At 30.0% G+C, this 13,056-nt stretch overlaps 1 protein-coding gene across 1 annotated transcript; it reads left to right on the plus strand.

Annotated features, from left to right (window-relative positions):
* Positions 1–1,122: 1,122 nt before the first annotated feature.
* Positions 1,123–12,509, plus strand: LOC105195293 (the record flags this gene model as incomplete). The annotated part of the gene is made up of 23 exons (XM_039449256.1): positions 1,123–1,269; positions 1,587–1,752; positions 2,460–2,569; positions 2,662–2,833; positions 2,962–3,077; positions 3,185–3,316; positions 3,669–3,905; positions 4,327–4,518; positions 4,613–4,743; positions 4,841–4,995; positions 5,103–5,227; positions 5,838–6,015; positions 6,143–6,610; positions 7,187–7,417; positions 7,490–7,720; positions 7,809–7,968; positions 8,046–8,186; positions 8,255–8,418; positions 8,626–8,835; positions 9,052–9,312; positions 9,413–9,784; positions 11,626–11,785; positions 12,195–12,509. Coding segments are annotated over 23 exons (4,476 nt in total), but the record flags the coding sequence as incomplete, so codon positions are not given.
* Between the last annotated feature and the right edge of the window lie 547 nt (positions 12,510–13,056).

Consider the following 13,056-nt stretch of genomic DNA (forward strand, 5'->3'; position numbering starts at 1 on the left):
TGCTGCATCTCATCGGTATAAGTGGTATAACAACTAGAGGTTTCCTAACCTAAATTTGCTTGAATTGTTGTTAACTTTAACGATATTTTGTTTTGCGAGACAGAGCGACAATTATTTCTGCCGGATTCTTTCGTTTCGTGTAAAAACGCACCGAATGAGTCTTATTTTATCGAAATTGGAGGTGAGACCTCTAAACTGTATAATTACCATTAAAATAATAGAATATTAATTTATTTCTTTATTTAATTAATTCTTCCTACATTGCAGTTTTCAATTAATGGAAGAAATTATATGCAAAACTGAAAGAAATAGATAAATAATAAACCAAAATTTATTATTAACTAAAATCTCAATGCAGTTGACTGCAATGGAAATATGGAATATCGAATGGACAATATTCTCTAAATACAAACTAAAATTATTTTGGAATACCCTCTCACAAATATATATCATTCATTAATTATTCATTAAATTAAAAAAACAAATATGCACGTTGGACAATATTTTGTAGCTCTGATTTTGCAAATTTCAAGTTTAAGTGTTGCAAATTTATGTAATATAATTAAATTAAGACATAAATTTTAAAATGAGAACAATCAATGAAATCATATACCCAACAAGATCATACAGTTAGAGCCTAATGCTCTGAGTTAAATGCGTTAAATGCGTTATGAAATTGAAGAGAGAGACTCGTAGCTTGTATCTCTATAATCAAAGATACTCATAATTATTCTTTAGGTTTTGTCTTTTTTTCTTTAACTTTTACGTTGGAGAGATTAAGCAAATTTATTGAAACTTTCTTATTTCTAGAACAATAAAGGTACAGCTCATGATCGGAAAACGCAATTTACATATGTGTACTGAGATTATGTTTTGCTCTCTCTCTCTCTCTCTCTCTCTCTCTCTCTCTCTCTCTCACTATTTATAATCTTTCGCTTGGTCACACAAGGGCACATAAATTATATCTGATAAAGAACGATGCAAATGAGAAAGTAATAAAGATTACAAAGAGGCTCGCTTGTATTTTTCTGCTTGTTACTTACTGTACTTTCCAATGCAAACATATTGTTTGTTCTCTGTACGATAATCTACAAATCTGCCTAATTGTTATATGTCATTACTTCATTTTTTCCAGTGCGTAATACATCGATAATTGATTTATCCAAGTGTAAGGTATCTCAATTAGGAACCGAATATAGAGGTTTTATTACGACAACCGTTGGTGGTTTTCGTTGTCAATTATGGACGGTTCAACAATCGCTTCATAAAGTTAGTTTACGACATAAATTTGTATTCTGTGACAAGCATAGGACATTAAAACGTAATAAACGACTCAAATTTTGTTTTGCATACAATTTTTTTATATAACAATATTTTTAAAACGTTCAATTCGTAATGAAGGAACTAAGAAATCCAATATTTAATTCTTTTATATTTTTGTATGTAACAATTGTTGCATATACTAATACTACATTACTCATTTGCGTTATTGTAATTTTTTATATTATGCGTAACATTTAACCGTCGTATTTAAACCTGTCTATGCGTAGCTAATTAATATCTAATGTAAATTCCATTGTTATTAGATTACCAATAAGAATATAAGTGACATAGATTTTCCAGAGAGATCTATGAAACTTGCTAAAAATTACTGTAGAAATCCTACTCGAGATCCTAGAGGTCCTTGGTGTTATACGTTAGATCCTATGGTAATTGATGATGAATGTGACGTTCCTCTTTGCAATTACAAAGGTAAATATTGCTGATTTAATGATGAAACATAAATAAACTGTCGGTAATGTGCTAATCCAAATGGCACACAGGATATCCTTAAAACATTTTATGATGGATGTATTTAGGAGATCTATACTACTGGGAAATAGCTAAATAGATAAAAAAAAAAAAAAAAATAGATTTTCGAATAAAAGTTGTAACAGATTAGCTTTAATGACGTGTATATTAAAAATAAGTTCTATTTGCAAATGTAACATAAATGGCACATTGATGATGAAAAATGCATTTTTCATTTCTAATAAGAGCTCAATAGCTATTCGAATCTATGTCACATTGTTCAAGTTTGTTTGATTTCCTTCATTTACACAATTGTATTTTGCTCGTATATTTTTCTGTTATATGCATATTATACATACATATGTATATACGTTGCATATGTATGTATATAATCAATTTAAGAGTATTGTATAACTTTCGTATTAGATAAATAGTTTCTTTTTTTATATAAATTACAACAGATATTTTTCAAATCTGTCTTTGACACGATCTCGATTGTTCAGATATCCCAATTTAATAAATATTCAATTCGTTAATACAGTTTGCAGCGTTTACGCGTCTTATTAGGTCTGGGCGAACGTCTGGGTCTAGCAACTGGGTTTTGTTCATAACAGTTTTCGTAAATAAACAAATATCGAATACAAATGTTTTATATAATTGCGTGGTAGATTGCATCGTAACGGGATTGGGAGTCGAGTATGGCGGAAGTCGTAGCGTCGGTGCTTCCAAAAGAAAATGTAAATCTTGGAACAGAAAATATAAACTTGACGACACAAAAGTGAGAAAATTTAATCAACTAACTACAAAAATTATATATATTTGTGTAAAGATTTGTATTTTACATTTTTAATATTTGTCATTTACTTCTAGAAGTCTGTCAAATTCCATGATAAAAATTTTCCAGATGGATCAAGAGTGAAAGCAAATAATTTCTGTAGAAATCCAAACGGTGACACTGGTGGTCCTTGGTGTTACGTGGAAGAAAAGAATTATGAACTAGTAAAAAGAGAATATTGCGACATTCCATTTTGTGATGCTGAAGGTTAGGATTATCCAATAATATAATAAAAAATCAAAACGTATTACAATAATTACAAATTAACGACAAATTACATAAAAAATTACGCGTAAATTACGTCCACTTTTATTTAAAATAATTAACGTTTCTAGATTGTTTGACATATTCACAAAATTCATTAATCTATACCATATTATCAAGATTAAATACTACTTATGGAAACGTATCTTTTTGGATTAAACTTTGGAATCCTCTCAATGAACAAAACGTATGTCAACGTTGTTAAGTGTATGAACGTTATTACGATAAATCTAATAAATCCAAGCAGCATAAATCACATAAGACAATCGATAAAATAAATCTATGTATATTTAGGCAGAAGCCAAAATATTATTAAGTTTGCTTCCAATCCCATCTTCTGCCAAAAAGATTGCTCAGGATTGGAAGGCAGGAGTTGAACTTTTGATTTCGAATAATGGCAGCGGTCAGACGTATCCAATTACCAACGTTAGTGTGGACAATATAACAAAAAGAAAAGAATAATTATATTTACTTTCTAAATTCTTCTAAATTCGATACTCTTTGAATCTCAAAGAGTGCGGAAATCCCCCTAACCAGAGTCGGGGACACCTTACTTTATTATTTCTAGCTTCGGTTTTCGATTACGGTTTCAAATTTAAAAATCATATGTATATCGGCACCCAGTTTATAATCCTGAAATGTGTTTGTAACAATAATTGACTTAAAGAGAAAATATTATCCAGTAAGATCCACCTTGACTGAAAAATATCTCTATGCTCACTTGTTATTTCTTTCGAAAGCATGTGATAAACGCTTAATTTGATTGTTATATTTTTAGACGTATATTTTCGAAGATACACCTGAAATATTACTCAGTACCGAATGGACTGGCCTGTGGATTGCATGGGGTGGTGGTTTTATCTCACTTGGAATACATGGTGTATCTAAACCGTTAATTATGGATAAGTATAAAATGGAAAATAGTATATCGAGTTTATATCCTGACAGCTTTTTGCACTATGGTATCATGGGCACTGGTATCTTATGGAGAACAGAGTTTTGTCAAAAATGTTTAGTAGCATACTTAAATTTATGTTTGTGTAATACGGAAGCTCGTAGCTACGTTGCAACAACATTGCAATTTTACATATTGCAATACAATGTTTCAGAGACATTATTAAAATATAAAACAAATATGCAGTATGATTTTAGTAACGTGTCAATATTTTAAAAACATTGTGAAAATAAACTGCTAAGATTTTATGTACAATTATATAAAATATGTACTCGTATGTATACGCGTATGCACATTTTTCGATTCTTTGAGCTTACGAACAATTGCATACGATAATCTCGTTGCAACTACTGTTGCGATAAAACGTTGCGATAAAACGTTTCTGCAATCTTTCTTACTATATATTGTGTGGAAAATCATTTGTTCCACAATTACTACGTCTATTAGACTTGTCACTCTGTTTACATACTATTGAATTATTTTTACCAAGTTTTCTTTATTTCTTGGTTATTTAGATTGTGAAAGTCACATAACTTTTGGAAATGAATTTTTAAGAATTTGGCCTATGCAAAAGAGTAATGACACACGGGATATTCATTTTTACGTTCGAGCTAGCCGTAATATAGAGATACGATTGTATCAAAGTCCTGGAGCATTGTTTCCTTGTTTCACAGTAAAATAAATACTTTCATTTCTTTATTATGTTTAATATTCAAACATCAAAATTAGATGTGGAAAGTATAAATGACAGCAAATATTTATTTTAGGTAGAAATTGGACATGAAGATGTTACAGCCTTGTTGTATCAAGAAAATGAGAAATCAGTGAAACAATATTTGAAAGAAATTACAGTTAAAGGCTTGATAGACTATTGGGATTGGAAAGAGTTTACTATTAGGTCAATATATTTTAATATACCGAAACATTTTCGGTTTAATCTATTGAGAAACTTGTATTTTTTTTCCATAATAAATATTTATGTGCAATATTTTTAGTATTTTTGGGACGCATTTGCGTTTATTTTCGCAACGTACGTATGGAAGTGAGAAAATTATAAATGTAAATCATGATTTATTAATTACCTTACGTTGGTTCAGTGTTGGAAGCAATCGAACGATAGCACATTGGACATTCTTTTGTCCACCCGATGGTATATATCTATTTTTTAATTAGTTAATTTTAGGACATTATATCGTGTATTGCAATTTACTAATGTTTTACAAGTTTTCGTTTCAAATTTAATTTTTATCATGTTAGCAACGGATACGATAGAAAGTCCTCAACCTCCAAATTGTATTCACAATATCGCAGATTATCAATATCGAGGAGCACAATGGACGAGTGAAAGGGAACTTCCGTGTATTCCATGGATAGCAGAAGAGGTTTAAATACTGTATTTTTTTTACAAAATATTTCAATAAAACTATAACGCGTTTGCTTTATCATAAATTCTCTATCCGATAAAGTCTTTTTTTAAATTCAATTCTTCCTGTTTTCTCAACGAAAATATCAAGTTATTTATTTTTTCTAGATAATTTGTAATTTTTGAAAACATAGGACTTTTGACAAATTAAAGCTTTAAAAATTATAATGCACGATACTTTCGTATGTAGCAATAAATTTTAATATTTAGGTATTTTTATATAAAATTATTTACAATTTATAATTAAGATCTAATATATTTGAACTATCAGTGACATTGTTGTTACAAAACAAAATATTGTAAAAAAATTTTCTGCGTAAATATTATATATTAAAAAACAAAGAATTATAAAACTTGTGAAAAATTTTGTTTTTTTTCTAAAATGAAAACAAGTAAAATATTTAAAATGTTTACTTTGTATATAATTAGAAATAATTTAACTGTAAACCGTAATTCGTTAATGTTTATTTATTTCACTTTCTGAATTTATCGTATCCAGATTTAGTATAATATTGGAAAGAATGATATGCTTATATTTCTAGTTGTAAGTAAAATTGTATGCTTTTTAGATACCGTACATGGAGAAAATAGCTGATAATTTCGTAGATAGATCCATAGTGAAAGCTTTAAACAAATGTAGGAATCCGACACACGATCCTAACGGACCATATTGCTATACGATTTCTACTTCGTATGCCACTGATGTTACGAAACAATTTTGCCCTGTACGAATTTGCAGATCATCAGGTATTTACAGTAATTTACATTAATATTTTTTATGTGTTGCTTAATTAGTAAATTACGAACAATAGTCTGTTTTTATCTTTCTTTAGGTAGAGATTTTTTTAAAGAATCGAAATATTTCTTCTTGCAGAATGTCGAATGGCAGGAACTGCTAACGACTACATAGGTACATTATCGACCACTCGTTCAGGACGAACTTGTGCAAAATGGTTGAAAGATGATGATTCGAAACAAATACAAAGATTGAATGCAACATTGAAAATAAAACCTCTTCCTAGGTCTTTAAGATTGATTCGCGCAAAATCTCGTAGAAAACGTCATTTGATTACAAAACGAAATATGTTATCGGGATTATCACAATCACTTGTGAAACCATTATTATCAAATTTATCATCGCAGTCAGAATTTATAATTGCCAAATCTATTCATTTTGTCAACCGAGCATATTTAAATGATAGTCTTTATCCTGAACGTAGTGTGCGAGATGCCAGTAATTATTGCAGAGATCCTTCGCGCAATATTGCTGGCACGTGGTGTTACACAACGGATCCACTAGTGCCGCAGGATCTGTGTGATGTAAGGGATTGCGATAAGCCAGGTAAAATTTTAATTGTTAAGCAGAATAAAATATTGTTTAAAAATTGAAAACAATAAAATATTTTTTCAATTGGGACAGATGTACAACTCGAAGAAATTAATACAGACTAAATATTTTCTCCCATATTTGTAACAAACTTGTATTTCAAACATTTTATTCCTTGTTATTTTATTATTTCATGTTCATCATTCGCGTCACATGGTCGCGCATGCGATCATGTAAGTGTGCATGCAAATATGAAAAAAAGATAAATACAATTGATGCAAGAGTAGTAAGAGAAAAAAAGATTTTAGAAGTAAAAATAATATGTTTCTGTTATATTAAAAATATATGGAAATGTTTGTATATTTGTTTAAGTGTGCTTCTTTGTATTTATTTATTTATTTTTAGAAATTTTCCAATTTACGTTTAGAAATAACATTTTTATTACTGAAAAATAAAGAAATTTGCAGAGAGAGAGAGAGAGAGAGAGAGAGTGTGTGTGTGTGTGTGTGTGTGTGTGTGTGTGTGCGTGCGTGCGTGCGTGCGTGTAAATAACCGATTGATAATGTAAATACTTGTTCTATTAATTCATAGAAGAATGTACATTTTTCGTAAAAGGACATGGTATTGGACGACGATTATACGTTTTACCAGAATATCGTACGGAAGGCTTACATTTTTCATTGAAAGCATGGGAACCTGACCAGCCAGATTCCATAACATTTGTGTTCACTGCTGATGACGGATTAAAATCTCGTTACATTCTCAAGATTGGAGCTTTAGATAACGAAAAAGTTCTTCTATATTATCAATCGGAAGAACAAGGTAATTAGAAATTATGTTGCGGTAATGAAAATATTCGTTTACAAGTTAATCTCTTTCTCGATCATTCATTAGATATAATTTTGGTGAAGAAAAAAACATTACCGCATTTATTATATCTTGGCAAGTGGAGTAGCTTTGTTATTCGCATACCTCGTGGACACGTTCTTCTTTATTACGAAGGAGGGTTAAATCCGCTATTCGAATGGAAACATCCCGAACCAGCTAAAGCATTCTTACCAATTTATTACTACTATAACAGCGAGAAAGGGCATGCGATAGGAGTTGCTTTCGATTGTGCTTCGAGTACTGGTGTATCTTGCTATCGAAAATGCGTGCTTACGATTGCTTTGTTTTTCATTAAACTGCTTTCGTTTTATTGTCTTTTATATAGGATGCCATATAGAGAATACACAAACCGATCGCTATACTAGAATATTACCATTGTCGACATGGTCCAAAGAAGAGGTAGTCAGACCAAATAAATTAATGTTGATGATCCGCGCGAAAGGAATCGTTCTAATACCGTTACTTTTAATGCCCGCAACACCAGGGTATAAATAAAAATAATTATTTAAAAAAATCTTTTACTTTCTTCAATCATAAAGCCATTTTCATTTACATTTTGCAGATTTTACGCGCTCACACTCGGCGAACGAAATCAATGGATATATTTTCTGAAAATTACATATCCCAGAGTAAGGATCTATCATAAACAGAAGTCACTCAAGCCTATATTTAATACAAATTTCTGGACAAATGTTACTATAAAGTAATCTAATTAAAAATATATTTATATGCATTGAATCTAGTTTGAATGTGTAATTAAAATTCATTTACGATTTCGTCGAAAAGATGGTCCGAATATACGATTCAAGTATTTTGCAATGAGACGAACGTATTTCATTATGTGCATCGTCAACCGCTCATTTTTTATTTTTTCTCACTTGTCGTGGGTCCGAATGGTGGTTGGGCCACTTGGAGTGCGAATTGCATACCATCAGGTACACAATTGAAAATAAAAAAATTTAATTAAAAAAAATAAAATATATATATTCAAAGATAATTATAATATTGACAATCTCTAATAATTTATTTATTTATAAAATTAGATTTGGATAATTTATTTACAAAAAAATCACAACCACTGTTACTTTATCACTAAACTATTTATTTAGCGCCTTATCGTTCAATCATTTAATTGCATACAGATATAGATGGGCCTCCTTTGGACGGTGGATGGTCCGAGTGGGGGCCATGGACGTGCAGTGCTAGTTGTAACGGAGGCATAGGAACTAGAAGACGTTACTGTAATTCGCCGGCACCCAACGTACGGGGCGAGCCTTGTACAGGACCTAGTAGCATGACGGGTCGTTGTAATACGATTCTTTGTGGCGACATAACCGAAGGTTATTTTTCTGGCTAAAATTAATATTTGTAGTATCGTAAAATTGTTGACGTTCTTTACGAGAGGTAACGATAACTAGGAGAAGGAAGAGAGGATTATTAAGTATTACGATATCTCCTTTAGTTTGCGCTACACTTTTTCGCTAGTAGTCAAAATTCTTATTTAATTCTTTACGTTTATTCACTATATGTATACTTACTTCTTTTTTTTTATGCGAGTCGTTCGTGAGAATGCTCATATAATAATGAAGTTTATATACTTTTTAATTTTTTAATTTTAATAGATACCATAACTTTAGTAAAAAGAGTAATCGCATCTAATCACACTGCTCTTACCGTCAAGGAACATGAGTCAATATCGTTTCCTTTGAATTCTGACATAGTAAATTCCATCAAAATTGAATCACCCGATTCCGAAATACACTGGTCTCACAATGGAATTTTTATTCCAAACAATCGTCAGAGATTGCAAATTAAAAATTATGAAGTCAGTACGTAATATAATATTTATTCGCATCAGTTGTTAATTAATTAATGGGTAACGATTTATCATCTGCAAATTAACGTATGTATCTCTATTATTTTTCGCAGTAATAAATAGGGCAGAATCAAACGACTCGGGCGTATATACTCTCACTGTACATCGAATAGATGGAACATATATGATAATTCAAGTGATAACTTTGGCAGTGTTTCCGATTAGGGAAAGTATTATAATTCGCGAAACTCTACCTATGCACGTAGTGTGCCATTGTGTTATTCTCGGTTATGTATATTCTGATTTGAAAGTTTATTGGATGATCGAAAATAACGTATGGAAGGACTATGGAGTCACATTGCCCATAGCTGTAAATGTCGATTATGTTCCCATTGTAAATAAATCTCATCATGGTACATGGAAATGCATTGTAGAGCAAAGTGATTTGAATTTTAAATGGACGACAAATGTAATCCGCGTAAAAGGTACTATGAAATAACATACTCGTATATGTAAATATTTTTTCATTTCTAAATAATTATGTTACAATAATTCAGTATTGAAATATATTTGATCCAGTAACATGTTCACAAAATGTTCGATTTGTCAAATATTCCATATATATTGGAATAGAAGAATGTTCAAATATTAATGAAATGTTCAGTATATTGTGTGTACGCTTGTTGTACTAGCAGTCGCTCTCACCACGAGCATCCCAAGCAGAATAAGGAGTCATCACGACGTCAAAATGATGTCAAAGTGACTACAAAATGATCATTAAAAGTCACTTTTCGATCAATTACGATTCATTTTGATGTCATTTTGACTTGTTGTTTTGCTTGAGACACGTTCTTAGCATATAGAATAGAATAAAAGACGCAACACGTTGTGAGATATATATATATATATATATATATATATATATATATATATATACAGGGTGCGAGAAAAGTTCCAGGACGGCGAAATATCTCGAAAACTAAACATTTTAGGAAAAAGTGTTTCAGACAAAAGTTGTAGGGTTTAAAAAGATCTATTTACTGATCTTATCAGTTTGACCTTGGATGGCGTCGCCAAGGTCAGATCGAAATTACATTAACTTTTTTAAATGGAACACCTAACTTTTTATTACATATTCTTGTAGCTTATCGAGACCTTTCCAAAACATTACAAGAAAGTTTATTTTCGTTGAGTACTTTCCGAGTTGTGAGGCTTGAAAGCCAGTTAAGGCAAGAGTGGCGTGTGGGTCCGGCCAGTTAAGGCAAGAGTGGCTGGACCCACACTACAGTACACTGTAGCTTTCAAGCCTCACAACTCGGAAAGTATTCAACGAAAATAAACTTTCTTGTAATGTTTTGGAAAGGTCTCGAGATAAGCTACAAAAATATGCAATAAAAAGTTAGGTGTTCCATTTAAAAAAGTTAATGTAATTTCGATCTGACCTTGGCGACGCCATCCAAGGTCAAACTGATAAGATCAGTAAATAGATCTTTTTAAACCCTACAACTTTTGTCTGAAACACTTTTTCCTAAAATGCTTAGTTTTCGAGATATTTCGCCGTCCCGGAACTTTTCTCGCACCCTGTATATATATATATATATATATATATATATATCTCCTTGCGTCGTAATAAAAAAATTCCTAAAAAGTGAGCTCAAAAACTGGGCTTCTAGGTAAAAATAAATGGATTGTGTCTTGACGGTACAATTTCGCTTCAGTTCAGTTTAAAAATTAAATTAAGAACTTGACGTTCCTAAAACACACACACACACACACCCACTCACACACACACGCGCGCGCACGCGCACACACACGCACACACATACACATCCATCTACATAAAATTTAATTATTTAGATATTGAATACTCTGGGTATATTCCAAGATAAATTAATAAATATTATACGTATCTTTTCGTTGGGTACATATCTATGAAATATATCCTCCAAGTGTGTAACAATCATTCTATGCGTACGTGCGTTTGTGCGTATGTATGTATCTCGAACATATCAATAAGAGTGAAATGCGTGTTTTCATCAACATTTGAACATTAATTTTACGTTATGTAAATATTTTAAAATGAAATATTCTTGGAATTGATACTGATTCTTGAAATGTTTGGGACATTATGAACATTTTATGAATATTTAAGGGATATAAATAAAGAGGTTGTTAAAATTAATAATATTTATAATAGTATCAATCAACAAAAAGTAAAAAATAATTTTTCACAAAAAGATAACTAAAAGATTAACGATAAAATATTTTTATACAAAATTTTTATATTGTGCATTGTAATATGAAACACTTTTTTTTTGCGGATAAGTTCTTGAACCTCCAAATTGGCGTACTCATTTAATGGAGGACAAATTAACACGACCCATTTTTGGATGGATGCCAAGTGAGAAATTTGTCGCTTATTCAGCGTTGGCAATGATTCTATTTTTAATGTGCTGCATTATAATAGGTCTCGTATTTTATTTCAGGTAATACTTAATTATATGATAATTTGTATTAATTGAGTATTGTAGAATGTATATCAGAATTTTACTTTTTAAAACATACACATTTAACATTTTTTTCAAAATTTTGAAAAGTATTTCAAATGTTTTTTTTTTATAACTAAATTAAGCGTTACTTTAATATGAATTCAACAGTGTATAATAAAGTTACTTTCCATCATATTATTTTCAAGATGCAAACGCCTTTACATAAATATACATACACACACACACGCGCGCGCGCGCGAATACACTTACGTACGTACGTACGTAATATTTAAATTTTATAATAGAAAAATTAATTTTATATCTGCTAAAAATTCTATAAATGATATATATCGTCCAATTGATAGTTATACATGTAAAATAACGTACTATATTTGTTTGCGACAAGGTTTCGAAAAAGTTTGCAAATGGATATAACTGTAAAAGAGAAGACACACAAAAGAAAATCCGTAATCAAGAAGAGAAATTCTGTTATTAATGATATTTTGAAGGAAACGGAAAATGAAAATATGCTCGATTTTGCTAAACCTAAAAAATTACGTAAGACATTTAAAAAACGATGGTTTCGAACGAGAAAAACGAAAAATTCAAGTCACACCAATTGAAGCGATAATCGAGGCCAAGAAATATTTGATAAACGATCTTTGGAATTATTCAAGAAAACTAAATTGGTATCTAATTAAATAATTGCATAATTATATTTGTAAATAATTTTTTTATCAGTTGTATTTAAAATTGCAAATTGCAATAGTTAATTCACGATAATATGTAAGAAAAAGACGAGTATAATCGTTGAAAGCTATACTAACAAATAAATAACATCTTACAATACGCATAAAGATCAGATAAGTGAAAAATTCAACATTTTTTTATTTTTTATTTTTATTTTTCAAACAATCACTCAAATTTTTGTGTTAATTCAATATAATGTGAATACATAAAATAATTCTCATACTGTGTTAACATTTCTATAACACAAAAAGACTCTGTACTCTTTATTGCAATTAAAAATTAATTACATGTAAAATTAACATTATTTTGTATGATAAAATTAGCTTTAAAACATAATTATTTTTGTTTTACATGTAATTATCTAAACTTTATTCAATTAAAATAATACGTAAAAGTTATATTATTTTTTGTTATAAACATTTTCTATTTTTATTATATTATATTATTTAATTATATTAATGTAAGACAATTTTCTAAACAAATTTTATATTCTTGTCACTTAAATAATAAATATATAA

This window comes from Solenopsis invicta, chromosome 5 (assembly GCF_016802725.1).
Source record: "Solenopsis invicta isolate M01_SB chromosome 5, UNIL_Sinv_3.0, whole genome shotgun sequence".
Classification (NCBI taxonomy): Eukaryota; Metazoa; Arthropoda; class Insecta; order Hymenoptera; family Formicidae; genus Solenopsis; species Solenopsis invicta.